This window comes from Daphnia magna, linkage group LG7 (genome assembly GCF_020631705.1).
Source record: "Daphnia magna isolate NIES linkage group LG7, ASM2063170v1.1, whole genome shotgun sequence".
In the NCBI taxonomy this organism is placed as follows: domain Eukaryota; kingdom Metazoa; phylum Arthropoda; class Branchiopoda; order Diplostraca; family Daphniidae; genus Daphnia; species Daphnia magna.
The window spans coordinates 3,312,097-3,330,626 of record NC_059188.1 but is presented as its reverse complement, the minus strand read 5'-3'; the positions used below and the strand labels follow the sequence as shown (position 1 = coordinate 3,330,626).

Genomic DNA, 18,530 nt, shown 5'->3' with positions numbered 1-18,530 from the left:
AACACTTAATGTCAGTGTTCAAATCTGGATTCAGTAAATACATACCAAAAGCAATTTATTTAATATTAAAAAAATATCGTAGAGGTTCCAGAAAAAACATCGATAAGTAACGATATATCGGTATCATGATGTAAAATGAAAATATCGATAATCGACATCACTATTAATGAACCAATGTTTCACTACCGGCTTTTTCAGGTGTAATTTTAATTTTATTACTTATATTTATGTATATTATTATTTTGGTCCCTTTTCTAGTTCCTGTGAATTATTTAAATTTTTTATTCTAACCTAGCCCTAATAAAATGTTTCAGTTGGTACTTTCCACTTGAGTCGCTGCATTCGATACGCTATTTTTCTCTGACAGCTAAAAGTTTGATGCAAAAGGAGACATTTTTTACTTTTTTAACACACATTTTCGTTCACAGGAAGTTAGAAAAAGCAAAAGTAGGTAAAACAAAAAGGGATTTTTTTTTCGTTTTGAAAAACATGGAAATGAATGTCCCTAAAAAAAAAAGATCCAGCGCCTCAAGTAGAAACTGTTAGGTTCTGTTTCGGTGGGATATGCCACCGTAATTGTATTGATTAGCCGACAGGTCAGGAAAACAACCTCGTCAAGAGGGACCGTAAATCAGACTGCCTCGCCGGCCACTCTCCTCGGTCAGGGTTCGAACCGACACGCCATCTATCGTTAAGGCTGGAGCACTCAAAGATGGCTGCGTACACAACAACCCTTCCCAAGCTGTTATTTCACCTTAAGGTAGGAATAATAGCTTACCCAAATCAAAAGAATCCAGCCCCGACGGAACACAAAGACAGAACATAAGAACATGAATGAATACATAAGCCCCGCGACAAGAAGAAACACCACCGCTCCTACAGAAGCTGGTTGTGCATCTAGGACAAGGATATATGCGAATACACAGAAAATATTATGTTGAGATCCGCTTCAGACATCGAACATGACTGTACGTGGACGCGCTCCCCCCTACGCAAAGGCGGCGGGGCGGTGTTGATTGCTCTTCCGGGAGGAGGATGTGATGAGGCCGGGCTTCCATCGGCCGGTACGTTGTCGTCGCTCCAGATGTCCTCGATGTCGCTGCCCGCTTCCTGGCCGATGACATCTTCGATGGGTCTAGTTGCAGCCACCATTGGTCGTAGCAGCCGACGATTGCGCCACAAGACACTGCCATTGGCGAATTTGACGCGATAGCTCCGGTAGCGCCCGATGCCGACGACAACACCAACTCTGTCCCATAATTTCGATTTCGGGTCGCGGATGCGGACATCAGTACCGATGAAAAGAGGAGCGAGTGGGCGAGCGTTCTCGTCGTACCGGAACTTTACGGATGCGTCGATGGCCGCCCACAGCTCCTGCGCCTCCATCACAGTCTGCCAACGCGTTGCGTAAGACGTGCGGTGAGCTGGGATGATCGACCGTAAAGAATGACGAAAAACCATTTCAGCTGGTGACGAGCCGTTCTCCCTGGTTGTGTTTCGGAATTCCAGTATGCCCTTGGCAAAGTCGTCAGATGTCACTCCGGATGGTAAGATTTTGGCCAGGACATCCTTCATTGCGGCCACGGCCGCCTCCGCGTGGCCGTTACTTTGCGGGTAGTGGGGCGTGGAATTCCCCCACGCGACGCCCCATTGACGTAACTTGGCCTGGAGTCTGTGCGCCTCAAATTGAGGGCCGTTATCTGAACGCATCCGGACCGGAACTCCGAAGTCGACGAAATTTTTGATGACCGCCTGGGTGACTTCGCGAGCGGACGGATCGTGGGGCCACTGATGGACCACTGGCCATCCGGAGAGGCGGTCTACGTTCACCAAGACATGTAAAGGGCCTAATGGAAAAAGGTAAGCCGACACATCTTCAAATACTCTTGTTGGCAGAGGGTCGCGCATTAGGGGCTCTTTCTGCTGACGCGGGAGTCGCTCCTGACAGTTCTAGCAGCTCTCCACCAGGAGATTAATGTCATTGGAAATGCCCGGCCAGAACACCGTCTGACGCGCTCGTCGTTTCATCCGCACAATGCCCGGTGTAGTTTATGTAGGCGTAGTATGCGGCGTGCAGTTTCAGCAAAAATTCGCGACGGGCCGATTTTGGGACGACGATACGCCGGCCAAATAACACCAGTCCGTCGTCCACCGATAAATCTTCGCGTATCTTCCAAAACTGGCGAACGCCCGAGGCCGTCTGGTGACGCGGAACTGTGAATCCATCTATAATGGCCGCGATGAGCTCGGCATAGTTGGCGTCGGATGCAGCTGCCACTCTCAGATCGTCCAGCATTGGGTCCGGAAAATGGGGAAGCTCCTCCGCCGCATCAGAATCCGCCACATCATCGTCTGTTCGATGCATCGCACTGACATGGTGAGTGACGAGGCGCCGCGCAAATGATTGAATTTCAGTACTCGCGACTTACGTCGGATCGTTCACGGGAGCTCGGGAAAGAGCGTCTGGAATCGCGTGATGGCGCCCTTTACGCCATGTCGTTGTGAAGATGAAGGGTGAGAGGCGCTCTTTCAGGCGCTGAAGCTTCGGATTCTCCACTGCATCCAGCGTGTATTTATCCAATATCGTGACGAGAGCCTGGTGATCGACGACGAGCTGGAATATGGGTAGCCCCAGGAGGTACAGACGGAACTTCCGCATCGCCCATTCCACCGCTGTCAGCTCAAGCTCCACTATAGCATAACGGGATTCGGTATCCGTACACCATCGGGAATTAGCGTTTACAAGCTTCCATGTAGAGCCCTGAAGCTGAAGGAGGACGTAGCCCATTCCATCCTTACGAGACGCGTTCACCTGTAGCGACGCTTCCAACAAGGGATCGAAATGTGCGAGGACCGGCGGCGCAACAAGAGCTTTTTTGACGGCTGAAAACGCGCTGTCGTGATCAGTCGTCCACACGAAAGTCGTTCTAGTACTGAGGAGAGGCGGCAAGGGGGCCTTCGCCGCCGCGACGTCCGTGGAGAACCCGGTGATCTGCTCCACTAACCCCATAAAGGAGCGGAGCTCTGTGATATTAGTCGGTTGTGGAAAGTCGGAGATGGCTTTGAGCTTGTCCGGGTCGGCCGAGATGCCACCTTGTTGAATTTGGAATCCAACCCATTGGATCTGGCTGCGGGCAAACTTAAATTTCTTGAGCCTAAAGGTGATCCCAGCGCTCCTGGCCGCTGACAGCACAGCACAAACTTCGGCCACGTGCTCCGGAAAGGAGCTGTCGAAACGAAGTAGGTCATCGACCACATGGACGGTATCGTTGACGTCTTGAAACGCCCGGTCGGCACGACGGTTGTATTCGTCACTGGAACTACAAAGGCCCATCGACGCCCGCAGGAACTTGTATATGCCCCACGGCGTCATGATTATGGTTAGGTGTTGCGATGACGGGTGGAGGGGAATCTGAAAATATCCATTTGCTGCATAAAAAGTTGTAAAAAACTGGGCGTCCCCGGAGATCTCGGCGACCGCATCGCGCGGCGTGCGAGTGGGATGCGTCGGTCTACGCACGTGTCTGTTCAACCTGGTATGGTCTACACAAAGTCGCAATGAGTTGTCTGCTTTGCGGGTGACGACTAGTGGCGCGGCCCAATCGGACGCTTCCGTCACAGGAATTATGATGCCTTTAGTTTCATATTCGTCGAGCAAGCGCTTAACCTCCAGACGATCGGCAAAGGGGATGGGTCGATCTCCGTTGACATAAAACGGCTCGGCGTCGTTCTTCAGCTCGATGATCATCTCGGGCCTCTCCATACAATTTAGCGATCCCGATTGAACGAAGACCGCCGTGAACTCCTTGACGATGTCACCTTCGATGCGCTGGATGTCTTCTGCCGTGGGCACCAGTGGAACTGGACGACGAACGACACCGTTGGCGGATTACTTAATGATTTCTCGTTCGCTTTTGCCGACTCCTCACTTCGACATATGTTGATGGCCTGTTGGGATGTCGGGAACGGACTCAGGGCCAGAAATTTCCTTTTGGTGTCAGTGTCCCAAATTCTCGCCATGACACGGGTTGTCATACGCGTGTCCAAGCATGTTGCACACAAATCATCCGCCTCAGCCAAGTTCCGAAGACGGATGTAGAAATCGTCAAACGTTTCCGTCGCACTCTGCTCACACTCTTCGAACGCGACTCTGTCTAGCGCGATGTTTCGCTTCGAACGTATGTATGTGCTGATGCGATCGAGTACATCCATTGGAGATAATGCAGACGTCGGTAGAATACCCAGAGCCACTTCCACGATCTGCTGCATCGCCGGATCGAGAACCATCCTGAAACCGGCCGTCTGCTCGGCCACCGGATATGCGGCCAATTGGTTTAGCTGGCAAAAATCGCCCCAGCGATTTCTCCACGTGCGTAGCTGTGGAAGAGAGATGTCAACATGTAGTTTCTCCAAGCCTGATGGGTTCGATCCGGCGCCGCTGCGTGACACCACCGCCAGCGCCACCACCACTGCCACCGCCTCCAGCGCTACCGCTACCTCCACCACCACCAGCGCCACCACCACTGCCCCCACCTCCAGTGCCACTGCTACTGCCGCTGCCACTAGCGCCACCGCCGAGTAATGTCTGAAGCTGCTGGGCAATGCCGGCCAACTGAGACGTCATCTGGATTTGACCTTGCTCGATTGCGTCAAGACGGCCCGCTGCCGCTGTAGCTGCCGCTGTGACGGCCACTGCCGCGTCCAATGCGTCCGACACCGTTGACATGGCGATGTGCCTTGGAAGCTGAACTGCCCCCGGCAGTGTAGATTTCGACCCCGAGCGAGACGATGACCGTAAGTTATAGTGATGACCGGAGCGTGACATAAACTAACAACACTGTACGTTGAATCTACGGTCGCGTGAAACTAGACAACACCGCCACTATAAACACACAATAAACACGGCCCGTGTTGGGACAACCGGCCGCCGATGATATAGAGAAACTCACAAGCCGGCCAACGCCATCCACGCAAAAAATGCCGTGGATGAAAGCAATCAGTCACACGCACAAAAGTACCGTCGATAAATAAGCCACACACACGAACGAAAAGTACGTGGTAGACCAGAAGCAGACACACTTCCCACAATATAAACTCGGAACAGTACGAACGAAGGAAGCCAAGATGGCTACCGACGAGGGCCTTGCCGTGGTACGAGAACCAAGGACGCAAGATGGCCGCCACCACACCGCGTGTGGGAGACAAAGGGCCCGTCCGAAACTGAACTTGAACTTCCCCTCGCAGCGTTCACAATTCCGAATAGTTTTACGCAAATACCTCTAAACGATGAGGACGATAGGCAAGTCCAACTGCGCCATGTTAGGTTCTGTTTCGGCGGGATATGCACCGTAATTGTATTGATGAGCCGACAGGTCAGAAAAACAACCTCGTCAAGTAAATCAGACTGCCTCGCCGGCCACTCTCCTCGGTCAGGGTTCGAACCGACACGCCATCTATCGTTAAGGACGGAGCACTCAAAGATGGCTGCGTACACAACAGAAACAAGGTCGGATCAATCCGCCCCGTGGAATAAATCCGCCGTTTGAATGTAATCAAGGGGTTGGATTTCATCCAATGATTCGTTTCGATCAACGATTCAATCCGCAGGTTGGGCTCAATGAACAGGTTGGATTCCATCCACGGGTTGGATGAAACCCACCGGTTAGTTTTGTCCTGCGGTACCATCCATATAGTTTCTGGTCGGAACAGGTAACTGTCCGCTGTCCCACAGCATCTGTCGGTCAACGGTGGCACCGTTTTCCCAACTACAGGCAGTTTTCAACACGTCAACATTCGGATCAGAAAGTACCTTTTTATTTCAAGTTTTAACCTATTATTGTTACTGCTAACTTTCTCTATCGCAATAAATAGGGAGATTGTGCTACGTCTGTAGTAAGCCGGGCCACACTAAAAAAGATTGTACAATACGGGTTCTTCCAGTCTGCTATTTTTGCAATGAAAAAGGGCACATTTACACCAATTGCCTTCAACGGAAAACCTAGGTGGATTCATCTGCTGGACTCGATGAATTCAAGCGTCTGTGCTCCATCCGTAAGTTGAAATATTTTAGAATGCTTTCTTATCTTACAATACAAATTTTGTGAACAATTTGTTTTGTCCGCAGGAATCCTAGAAAACAATGGAGTCAATCTCACTCCTTCCAGCAAGGAGTTTAGGGACTTCAAAACTTTTGTAGCCACGGCATTCAGAAGTATGTGTAACAGTGTGGTGCTGTTTGAATCACACCGCCTTCCATCCCGGATCATTCCCTCGACATTCAAGTACTGTTGAAGGAGATGGCCCACCCGCATTCACAAAAGTACGTGCAACATTGCGAGGGTAGGTTGCTTTTATAATTCTTCATAAATATGAAGGTAATCATTTTAATATGTTTTCAAACACTTTTGGCCAGGTTTCTTCCTGATTAGGGACAAAAAAGGTTCAGCATGTTCCTACAAAAACTTCGTCAACAAATGCTTTGATTAAAAAAACTGGCCATTTGGACTTTCATGGGCCAACAGTTTTTTGGGACCAAATGTTTCATATGTTCAGGGAAGTTCTCCTGGAAAAAGGAAAAAAAGGGTTTTCCTTCGTACGTCTTCGACAAAGACTTTTCGCTTTTTCGAAAGAAAACCACTTTATACTGGTAAGTAATATTGCTGTAATTCATTTTAATCACTTAATGTTTCCATTGCGTCCTTTTAATGTCTAGGCATCTAACACCGCTGAACAAAACTTTTCTACCGTTTCTCAAAGAAGAATTCCGTGATGTGCACAACCCGGACAACATGATGCCTGTCATCAGTACATGCCAATTACTATTGGGCCACGCTATGAGCTTCACCAGCTGGCACACCGAAAATTTTAATTTGCCGTACATCAATTATCATCACAGCGGGTAACCGAAGTACTGAGTGGTGTAAGTTTTCTTTTTCTATCTCGTTTTAAACCCGAGATATCAGATCCCCGGACCGGCGTTTTAACCATTCAGTCGTATTCACTCAAATCAGACAAAACGGCATTAATTTGTTGTTTGGATCAATTGTCGGGGTATAGGTAATCTCGTTTAAAACGTTTTGAATCAAAAGATAGAAGCCGTATTATCGTTTTAAAAAGTGTTGGATGAAATGCTTTGGTCCATTTTCCCAATTAAAAAGATTTATGATTTGGATAACCTAACGTATATCCATGTTATTTGATTTGGATCAAACGTCGGGGTGTTTAAATGCTCTTGGATCAAGTGTCGGGTGTTTAAATTTAATTTGGATCAAGCGTCTATTCATGTCATTTGATTTTGATCAAATGTTGATTTCTGTAAATGAATTTGGATCAAGTGTAGCGCTACAGCAATGAATTATGAATTTTGAAAAGCATGATTCATTTATTTATAATAACAACTCACCCTAAATTATTTTTGAAAATGAAAAATGAAGGGATCTAGCATTGGCTGAATGGGGCCGGCCGAGGGGTGGAGACGTTTTGGATCATGTGTCGTGTTCTTTGGATCAAATAGAAAAAACAGTTTGCATCATTTGCCTATTGAATCATTTCTCGCCATCTCGGTTCCAGCCGGGTTCTGATTGGCTGCGAATTGCGCAGAATATTTGAGTGTAGAAAGGTCGATTTTCCCATTTCTAGTTATTTTTTATCTGATTCGCCGTATCGAATTACGTGCAATAGGCTTGTTTCCAAAACTGTAGGTATCTTTGTTAATTTTATATATATTTTTGTTTGATCAAAATTCAAATTTCGGTCTTATAAATCGGGCTGTAATTGGTTGGTGAATTTAGGGACCCTCCTGTGTCACGAGTTTTCGTTTTTTGGTTAAAATTTTCCTACAGTTCGATTCTCCATGTAAAACTATATTGTTTAAGGTGTTTTTTGTTATGAAAGGTTGGTTAGTTAACTTTTATTTTGTGTTTGTTTAGAAATAGCTCGTTTGTCATTTGGTTTATTAGCATTTTAAGGATTGCCGGAGGAATAGGACCCAGACAAATAGGACCCGGAGAAAAAGGAACCTTCCCATGTCGCCAAGAGACGGAAGGATGACCATATCATTGAGAATGAACTACCATCACTCTCTTCTCCTCGCACTACACCGCTTTGTTTACTTTCTCCTATCAATATTGCTTGCCAATATTTGCTTTCAATATTGCTTATCAATATTTGCGGCCAACCCCGCATTGCTGATCCACCAATCCTGATTTCTCCCACAGATCTTCCAACTATATCTTCCAACTATCTGCAGGCGAGAAAACGAGAGTGATGGAATCTGGCATGAACCTCCCGTGGAACCCTGTGAATCAATACTGGAGGTATGGATGAATTCTAATTGTTAACTTTGTAATTTGTCTCTTCATAAAAAAACATTTTCTTTTTTTAGGAATCTTCTTTCGAGGAGCCAACTATGCCAAACTACAAGATTCACTAGGAAGGTTCCAACAAGGGCAAAGTGAAATTGACCAATGATTTAGGTACATAATTTTTATTTTACTTTTTTTTTTATTTTTTAATTAATTTAAATTGTTATTTAATAGGTTATTGCTTTACCAAGAAAAAAGTAAGCGGAAAACTTTTTACTTGGCGCTGTAGTTCGCGCTCAGCTAAAGACCCATGCAAAGCTACAGTGACAGAAAATTTTCAGCACCCAAGATTAATTTGAACATTACAACCAGCAAGACTTCAAGGAAAAACCACACACCACATTGGGAGTAACCCACATACATGATCCCGATCACGGAAACCAACGGAGGGTAAGTTAAAATGATTCAATGTTCAAATTATTGAAAAATGTCATTAAAAATTCATTGTATTAGGTTTCTATCTACAAAAAAGCCAGATCAGCATGTTTTGTGGAAAAATTTTAAGCACCTGGCCGAATCGTAATGAAAGAAATAAAGAAAGAAACTGATATTGCAGGGAAGGTTATGCCTGATATCGATAACGCCACTAGGCGCCTGAGGTATTACACTTATGATTTACATTACTTTTTAACAAGTTAACTAAACTTTTTAAATAAAAGATACCAAAGATCAAAACTCTTACCACATAATCCAAGGAAGGATGAGCCATTTTTTTATATTCAAGAGGAGTTTTTCACACCAGGTTTCTTCCAAGGAGCAGTCTATGCTGGACTAGCCAACCAGCGAACACGCCACCTACTATATTTTACACCAGTCATGAAGAGACAGCTAGAGGATTGTAAGACGTGGTTCATTGACGCTACCTTTCACCTCATGGAGGATCCTATGAAACAGGTACTATATAAATTATATTATCTTGCATTCCACAATGATTCTAATATAGATTTTTACCTAGCTTTTCTTCATCAATGGGTTCATCAAGAACGATAAAAGCGATTCGAAGCAGGTGCCACTACTAATCTGCTGCATGACAAGAAGACGTGCGGTAGACTACATTGCTGTATTCGAGAAGCTAAAGGTATTAAAAATCACAAAATTTCGATTTAACATGAACTATATTTTACATCGTAAAATTCCGGGAAATTATTCCATTTCCGAGAGTACAAAAGATCGTCACCGACTTCGAACGGGCCATTTTTGTTGCTGTAAGAAAACTTTTTGGCCATTGGATCCACCAGGGATGCAATTTCCATTGGTGTCAAGCTATCTTGAAGAAGATTCGCGACCTAAAGCTTTCTTCTGCGTACAACAAAAAAGAGCCCAATCCAATTCGGGATTTTGTATTTCGTCTTCTTTGCCTTGCGTATCTTCCTGGTAATATTTATTAATTTCGTTAATTATTTGTTAGAAAATGTACAGTGCCGGTCTAGTTATAGAACCGGCCTCTGCGCGGTTCTATAACTGAATGGTTCTATAACCAAGCACCCGATCTTAGTGCCACCTATCGTCGGTTCTTTCATCCCTCAAACTTCGACAGTCTTAGAATAACTTTACCGCCTATTATTATTAGTTGGGTCATTGAACTTATGTACAGCATTGCATAAAAAGATTAAACCAATTACAGTAATATTTTTTTGCATGTTTTAAAAGGCAAAATCCATTCATTCCCACCATAGAAAATCCATATAGTTCATAATACGGGCAACGGTGGCGCTGAAAAACGGCAAAGACGTTCGGAAAACAAGGCGTTCGGACGTTCGGAAAACACGGCCGGTACCATAGCTATGCGGTTCTATAACTGGACCGGCACTGTATTTAACTTTTAAATTTTTTTTTAGCTGAGAAAATACCTTCCGTATTTGACGGTTTGCGGGACTCAGCACCCCAGGAACTGGCAAGGTTGCTGGAATAAATGGACAATAATTGGATTCGTGGTCGGTTTTGGACTCCGGAAAACTGGTCTAGTTTCAACCTGCTTCTGCGAACAAACAATGATTGTGAAGGGTTACACAATGAGTGGAATAAGGTAAAAATATTAATAATATTACACTCAATTGTAGTATTAATTAATATCTACTTTGTACTTCAATGTTGTAGTTGGCAGGTGGCCCTAATCTACCCTTTTACAAGATGACCATGGTACTGGAGCAACTCTGCGATGACGTCACATTGACACAAAAGTTACTTTCCCACAAGAAGATTAAGGTGCATCGGAAGAAGGAAACCAGCACGAAGAACTCAATCTTATTTACGCTCTGGTCTCGCTATCAAGCTACTGAGGTATTTATAGCTATTTATATTATGAAACTTAAATATAATTAAACATTGCTGTCTTTTTCAGTTATCCAGAAACCAGCTTATAGAAGAAATTGTCCTGGAGTTACGAAGTTCTTTCCCCTCTGTAGTTTCTAACCCCCCAATGAACATCAACGGTGGTAATATTGATGCATACGACATGTCTTAAGATGATAGTGATGATATTAATTGGTTTTTGTATAGAGTGTGTATTTATTTGACAATGTTTTTTTACAGACAATTTTTAAATTAATATTACGTTATTCATTTGACAATGTTTTTTTACAGACTCATTTTTGTTATGTTACTAAATTTTGCTATTTTAATGTTGTGTAATGTTGCGTAATGTTTTGTTATGTTATTTTATTGTTTCAATTGACAATGTTTTTTTACAGACGATTTTTTTTAATATTTCGTTTTTCATTTGACAATGACAAACATTCAATTTACAATTTTTTTTATCCAATTATCTAATTAATTTTTTAATTTTTCTTTTTAAATGGTGTGTAATGTAATTACCCTTTTTTGCTAATAATATTAATTTACTCTTAACTTTACTTTGTACTTGTTTAATCATATTAACAAACTCATAAAAAAATCACATTTAAAATAAACACGTAAAAACTTATACTATGAAATATATGATATGTTAGGCCAGATGCTCGCCTCTCGAATATGGGTTAAACTGACGGGATTAGGTAAAAAGGTGGACTTAAGGAAGGATTTTGTGAGGGGTGTTGGGGCCTTCGGCCACCCGTCGGGCCTTTGACCACGCACGGGAAGACGAACATCTGGCGTTACCATTAAATACTCACCCCAAGTGCCGAGGAAGATGAAGTATGTGTTGATAGATGTTTCGTGTTAACCGCATCCGTCTATCGTTATATTCATCTTCAAGCATGGTAGGTATCATTGCACACAACGGCTTGGATCACAAATTCTGATATTGGCCATTAATAAACCACAAGCTGAGGAAAATAAATTAGACAGTGTATTTGGCAATCGCTTTATAAAATCAATAAGCCATTACCTGTGGATGATTCTTCAGTTCGAATTGCGTAGCACCTCGTTACGCAACCGATATGTTTTAAGGCGATATTTCCGGGATCCAGTCGATCAAAGAACTTTGAAATGCAATCATCGGTCGTAATTACCGTTGGCCGAATGCTGTTATTCCTTACGTCATTTCTGCACCCTTCAGTAAGCTTTCATTCCCATCAAGTTCATAAAACCCTGTTCGTAAAACCAAATATTTAGCTTTGGAGGAACGCAGTGTCATAGCCAGGGCTCTTATGGAATACCACAACAAAACATGCATCCGGTTTCTTCCTACATCCATCCAGCCAGATTACATTGTCTTGATTGTATTGTCAAAAGGCAACAATAATGGAACCTATAAGGCTTAAAACTCTTAAAAGTTTGCACAGAATTCAAGCAACTTGTTCGATTACTTGGCGTGGCTGCTGCTCAATTGGGATTTGTCTGTTTAACAATTGGGCAAAATAAAAATAACTGGTCTCCTGAGTTGGGAGAAAAATAAATCAAGCTGCCATGGATCCAAGATTGTTCACAACATCATAGATAAATGCCTATAAAATTAAAATACTAAATTTGGTTTGATTTTCATGCCTGACTTGTCGATAACTTGACTTAAATTTTATATATACCTGTCCTTGGATTCTTTTAGGGAAAAAATAACGACATGACACACATGATTATAGAACGTCACTGATAAAAATGGGCGTCTACCGGGCGTTATCATTAATGACTGCCTATGTTTTCACTCCAGCGTTAGCAACCTTATTTTTTTTCTTATAATTAACTGAATTACTTTAATACCCGCGAAACCTTTATATAACGAAACCCTTCCTATTCAATATGATAAATTAATTTCTAAATGTATTATTCCATATATAGATCAATATTAAGATGTCTAAGACTAATGAACAACAACCACCAGAGCAAATTAAAAGGCTGACAACTTTTTTACAGGTAGGTATTGGAATTAAAATTTATTTTATATAAAAGTACATTTTTATTGTGTATTCAGGGTGACTTCATTTTACCGTGTATCCCAATAGAGACTTCTACGCCTATGGATACAAGACCCAATGAAATAAAGGATGAAAAAGCGATGGAACAAAATGATTCCAGTCAATCATCAGACATTAGTCAATTCAGCTAGTCTGATGTTAGCCCCCCAACCGGGTGGGATAACACAGATCAGCAAATGAAAACCATTGAAATCAGCTCGACAGTTGATGTTAGTTCAACTATAGACCTGAATTAGTTGGATATTCTTTGATACACATGATTAAACCGAGATCACAAATGTTACAGAACATTAATCAATTTTTCATGAAATGAGCCATATAAACCACTTCAAATACAATGTATTAATGCAACAAAATAAGAAATTGGAGTTAAAACAAAAAATTTTTGACTGTTTCAATGCTAACTTGGCATCAGCTTACTCAAAGGAGTAGTACAAAAAGTGAGGTCAAATTTGCCGCTCACTATCGTCTGTGTGATGCAGCACAAAGGAAATACATTTTTTAAAAAATAATCGAGAAGATCGATTTCCCCGATCGATTGATCAAATTAAAAAAACCGATCGATTTGGATTCTTCGATCCCAAATTGGGGTAGGATCGAGATCGAGATCATCGATCGCAATTTCGTGATGGAACGGCAGTTCTGAATACAAGCCAATAAATAAAAATAAATTCAATTAAACTATATAAGATATTTACTCTAAACCAATTACAATATCCAAATAGAAGAATTAAGAATGAATTTTTGAATTTTTTTAAGGGTAAGTTCCCTACACTATAATGACAACTGCGCAGATATGAAGCAGCAACATAAATGAATATGAAATACAGTCTACTAAATGAAATACCACAGTATTGTACGGTCAAAAATAATATTTAATATTTAATGATTTATTAATTACTTTACTTGCGACATGATGTTTAATAAAAAATTTTATAAATCTTATAAAATATATAAATACATTTCATAGCTATTAATATTATTTACATCAATGAACATTACTTTATTATAAAGTATGTTAGTTGATAGTAGAGTAAATTGATTGTAAAGTAAATTCAAAACACAAGGAGAACTAAACTAAAATAAAATGAGTAGGGGGGGGGGGGCTAGTTGGTACAATTTTTTAAATTTCTTCTCTGGTTTCTTTAATTTTTCATATTTTGACACCCCCAAAATTGTAAAAGAAAGCTCAGATAACCAGCTTTCTCGTGCTATTTTTTAATTTGATCTACGTTGAAGAATTTATATCGAAATCAACGTTCAAAAAGCTAAAAAAATTGCCTACATGCCCCACTAACGGGGTAAGTTGGCAGTGGTAGTGGGGTAAGTTGGCCCCATGTATTTCAAATACGGATTTCAGTGAAATGTTGATGTTGTAAACAAACTAGAATAAAATTAAAATAAACAAAAATCCCATAGTTATTTTAGAGTGGGAAACTCAGAAATAAGTTGTGATAACTTACATAAAGATTAAATAGCCTTAAATGCAAAAAATAAAAAATAATGTACATAATTCAGGCAAACATTTCACAGGTGAACATCGTATAAAGTGAAACACCTAAAATGTGCCAAATTTTGGCCTCTAATGCATACCACTGTTCACCATAAGTCATATCTAGCAAAAATTCGACTTACAATTCCCTGACATTTGGACAGGCCATGTACTATACATATGCATGTATAATGCCTATGCCGACATGCCCCATCTTGCAATGTATCAACTTGCCCCCCAACCCGGGGTTTATTCAAATACAAATTTTTATTAATCCTTTATAATTGATTAAAACAAATCCATTGTTACAGTTCAATAGAGGACACAATTTTCTATAAAACTAATATTTTTTAAAAATTATATGCATACCAAGAAAAGATAAAATTGATGAATACCAAGCACGCAACTATTGTGGATTTGGACGAAAAAATTTCGTTATTTTCTATTTCCTAAACTATTTGGGATAAATTTATAAAAGTTTGCACAAATGTGCGTACAATAAACATCTTTGACTATGAATTATTTCAATAAAACCTCTTTCACACAATTCTTCTAAATTAGGAATTGCAAACTTGCCCTCCTGCCAACTAGCCCCACTCTCCCCTACAATCGAAAAGCAAAAATTGATGTCAGAATTAAAGAAAACTCTATTGGAAAAAGTAATCGACTTACAAAAAAACAGTTTCAGATAACTGTACAAAAAAAATTATACAAGGTATTATTAATTCAATGTTTACGTAAACCAATTTTTGAAAAAATTTTACTCGCTTTCAGGAAGATAGCATAAAATAAAAAAATAATTTAAGGAATCAGAAATAAATAGGGTAGATAGGTTTAGTATACAGTTTAAATATTTAAAATTAACTTAATCAATAATATGCAATAATAAAAACAAGTAGAACTCTTAAAACTTGAACAAAAAGAATCAGGTAATAAATATTTATAACTATTACATATTTCTAATAATATATTATTTACATTTATATTTAATTTATATTTACAGAAATAAAATACATGAAATCCGAACAATTAAAAACACATCTTGATGAAAACCAAAACATTGACAATCAAGAAGTGAACCATACATCAAGTATGGATATTGAGATGAATGATAATTCATCTGAGATAACTATTAAAAACTATGAATTACCGGTAATAAAACTTTGGATAAAATCTATCTTACCCGACCAAAGTTACTTTATTTTTACTTTACTTGTACTGAATTCAGAGACACAAATACAAATAGAACGGTAATATAAATAGAACGGTTCATCTGCATCTACTGGTTGACAGAATAACAATGTTGCGAAACATAGTAAGGCAATGTTGCCGTCTTCAAATGGCAATATGTATTAAATGGTGTTTATAATCAGCAAAAAATTTCTGTAAAATAGTGTTGGGTAGCTCGGGTGGTATAGCCCTGTATTGCTGAGTATGATATATGGTTCAAATCTAGGAAAAATACCATAATTTTATTTAATTATATATGTGGAGTTTATGTGTAATATGACTGTTTATGTGAAGTAAAGTTACTTTACACCTTACTAATCATCAATTATTATGCTTAAAAACTAAAGTTTAGGAAAAAGTTTAGTATAAGTTTAGTAAAGATTAGTAGTAGTATTTCTATATCTTGTCTGACAAACATGTAGAACATGTAGTAAAGTAATACTTCACTAATTTTATTTAGGGAAAGCCAACCAGACCAACAATAAAAACTTTGAAAAATATACTTCGATCAGGTTTGAACCCAATACCTCAGTATTACTGATATACGATTATCGATAAGGTATCTAATTATTCCCATCTACTGGCGAAAAATAATACTGCGTATGTTCAGAACTGATACTGGGTGGTTTAAGCGGACAAGTTTTATTTTGAGACTACAGATACCAAACAGGGAGCTGGAAAAAGCGAATATTAATATTTGTTTTTGTAACAATATCAGGGAGGCCCTCGATGAAGAGTACGTTTATTCAGAATGGCTACCAGGTAAACCAGGAAAGGATAAGTAAGAACCTGCTAATCTCTTTTTTGATGAACATCTTTTGGATACCTGGTACGAAATTCAAAGCAATACTCCTGGAACATCACAAGAAATGTTTCTGAGAAGTCTTTCTCAAATGTCTACTCAAAATGGCCGGGTAATCTTAAATTTAACTGAACTGATTTAGCAAACAATAACCTTAATATATGATGTTTTTTTTTGTAAGCCTTGTAAGCCAAGTTACATCAATCCAATTCTGTTTTCTAAAGCCTATGACGAGAATAATCTAATGCGATATCGCATTCAAAATGAAGTACTTCTCTATAAACCTGATATTTGTTGGGCGTGTGGAGAACACCCAATTGCTCTTCACGTCGATGGAAATTTAAAGTGCTATCGTTGTATTACAGCTAAAGGGTACTTTTTGATGATAATATTTCTGTTAAGGTTTTCGCAAATAAATCTATTCGTTAACAAACCAGATTTGAAACCGATCCTCTCTTTCAAGATATCATGATAGCATCTGATAAAGACGTTAAGGAATTTTTAGATCTCATTAAAAATGTCATTCCGCCGCAGGTATATATTATTCGTTTGGATATACTGTTGAAACATTCCTTTAAGTTCTCTGAATCCTAGTCAAAAAATAAAGAAAACTGCGGCGCAGCAGTTTACCAGGCTGCTAAAACAACATCTTCATCAATGAAAGGTCTGGATGAAACTGGTTTGCTCATTATGAGCTGCCGTCACGGGTGGGTATGGAGGGAGCTAAATTTGTTCATGGGTGAAACATACCGCTATGTACTGTACTTACATGAGTACGCTAAGGACAAGAATGTCCGTTTCTTTTGTTCCGATGTCGTATGTCAGTACTGGATTTTCCTTTTGAAAGTCACTCAGACTGAAGAACTAAGAGAAAGATTTGAAGGTCTTATTACTTTGACCATAGACTTTCTCTCGCGATGGCACGGGAAAACACACGCGTGATTTTACCAAGTAATAAACTTGATATATTTATTACTACCATACTTTATTAAGCAGCTTTGTTTTAGCTACTACACCTTGGATCTTACAAAAAAGGAGCTGGTGCTACTAGTGGTGAAAGTCAAGAACAAAACAATGCACACACCAGTCGCTTTGTAACAACAACCAAACACATGAGTGCATCTCGTGAGTTTTCTGCTGTTTCGAAAACAATATGGACGTCACGTTATTTATTTATTTTTTTATTTATTTAAAGGAAGAATAGATACTTTTAGCGCTAGTTTTATCAAAGAAAACTGGGGTAAGATCCCTCGTATGGTCAAAGGTATCCTTAAAACGTATCACACGGTAAATTTCTTTCTGATTTCTTTTCATGTAGAAATTTGTGTATTACACTGCCATTATAGGTGACACTTAAAGAGAGTGTTAATCAAATTATAGGCTAGGGTAAGTGTAAAATGGTACCGCAAACAAACATCCAAGCTGATGGATGCGCGACTTGAAAAGGTTAATCTTCTGTGTGAAAAAGGCGCTTCTCTAATTGAAGAGGTGATTGTAGAACTACTTGTTACTGATTGCACTTTGTTACACTTGATTATTTTTTTGTTTCATGAATTATTATAGCAAAAAGTCACGCTGGTTGACTATAACCAGAAATTAGAGCACCTTAGAGTAGAAGGAAACAAGAATGGAAAAGCGGAAGAAGAATGGAAGAAATGGAAAAGCTTATTACTCTTGTATGGTTACAGCACTGATATACTGTAACAATATTGTCACGTGGTCAATGACCACGTTATGTGATCCGGTTAGTATGCAATGCTACCGGACGTGTGACGTCAGTGTTTCCCCCATATATAGTCCCCCGTGGTCGTGTACCGCGAGAGCAGTCTTAGTCTTGTGAACCGTCAATACAATATACTGTTACATGGTGGAGATGCAGAACCTCTGGTAAGTCTCTTTTGTGGTTGTGTTTCTGTTCGATTCTGTGCTGTGGAGGCGGTGGCTGTCAGGGACCCCTGAGAGTCGACGACCCAACTGGTCTTAGCACCTTAAATTGTAGGGGTACGGGGTCACGGCTCCGACCGTAGGGCAATCGGGGGAAGCATAACGAAGGAGAGACGCCGGGGGGAAAACGGTGAAAAGGGCTAAGGCGGGGCAGATGGGTACATTGAGGGAACGTGGATAGCGGAAACCGTGAGCCGAAGTGGTCGGCAAGAATCGGGGCAGTGAACCGTGAGCCGAAGAGTTCGGCAAGAAGCGGAGAAGTGACCGTAAGACCGAAGGATTCGGCAAGAATCGGGGCAGTGAAAGAAAGAGTAAGCCGAAGGGTAAAGCAGTGAACCGTGAGCCGAAGT

General features: G+C 40.6%; 2 protein-coding genes, 1 long non-coding RNA gene and 2 pseudogenes across 6 annotated transcripts; 2 read left to right on the top strand and 3 right to left on the bottom strand.

The window, feature by feature from the left end:
• Positions 1-676: 676 nt before the first annotated feature.
• Positions 677-1,386, bottom strand: LOC116927327 (annotated as a pseudogene).
• Positions 1,387-4,393: 3,007 nt separating this feature from the next.
• Positions 4,394-4,859, bottom strand: LOC123474212 (zinc finger protein ZIC 2-like). Its single transcript, XM_045176136.1, has one exon. It carries the CDS (start codon positions 4,823-4,825, stop codon positions 4,394-4,396), a length of 432 nt encoding a protein of 143 aa, XP_045032071.1. The 5' UTR covers positions 4,826-4,859.
• Positions 4,860-8,885: 4,026 nt separating this feature from the next.
• Positions 8,886-10,827, top strand: LOC116919357 (annotated as a pseudogene).
• Positions 10,828-13,035: 2,208 nt separating this feature from the next.
• Positions 13,036-15,583, bottom strand: LOC123474260. The gene is made up of 2 exons (XR_006648864.1): positions 15,388-15,583; positions 13,036-13,354 (listed from the first exon to the last, which is right to left on the bottom strand). It is a non-coding gene; the product is annotated as an uncharacterized LOC123474260 (long non-coding RNA).
• A 573-nt stretch (positions 15,584-16,156) lies between these two features.
• On the top strand, positions 16,157-18,019 carry LOC116926690. 4 transcript variants are annotated; one of them, XR_004396219.2, is made up of 8 exons: positions 16,157-16,348; positions 16,418-16,608; positions 16,674-16,770; positions 16,831-17,187; positions 17,244-17,361; positions 17,432-17,476; positions 17,555-17,724; positions 17,800-18,019. XR_004396219.2 is itself a non-coding variant. In XM_045177406.1 (6 exons), the coding sequence occupies exons 1-4, from the start codon at positions 16,304-16,306 to the stop codon at positions 17,176-17,178; spliced, it is 681 nt and encodes a 226-aa protein (XP_045033341.1). In that variant the 5' UTR covers positions 16,157-16,303; the 3' UTR covers positions 17,179-17,187; positions 17,244-17,361; positions 17,432-17,724. The 4 variants fall into 4 exon arrangements, 1 of the variants encoding a protein (XP_045033341.1); XR_004396220.2 differs by having other exon boundaries at positions 17,432-17,500; positions 17,583-17,724; XR_004396218.2 differs by having other exon boundaries at positions 17,432-17,523; positions 17,617-17,724.
• The last annotated feature ends 511 nt before the right edge of the window (positions 18,020-18,530 follow it).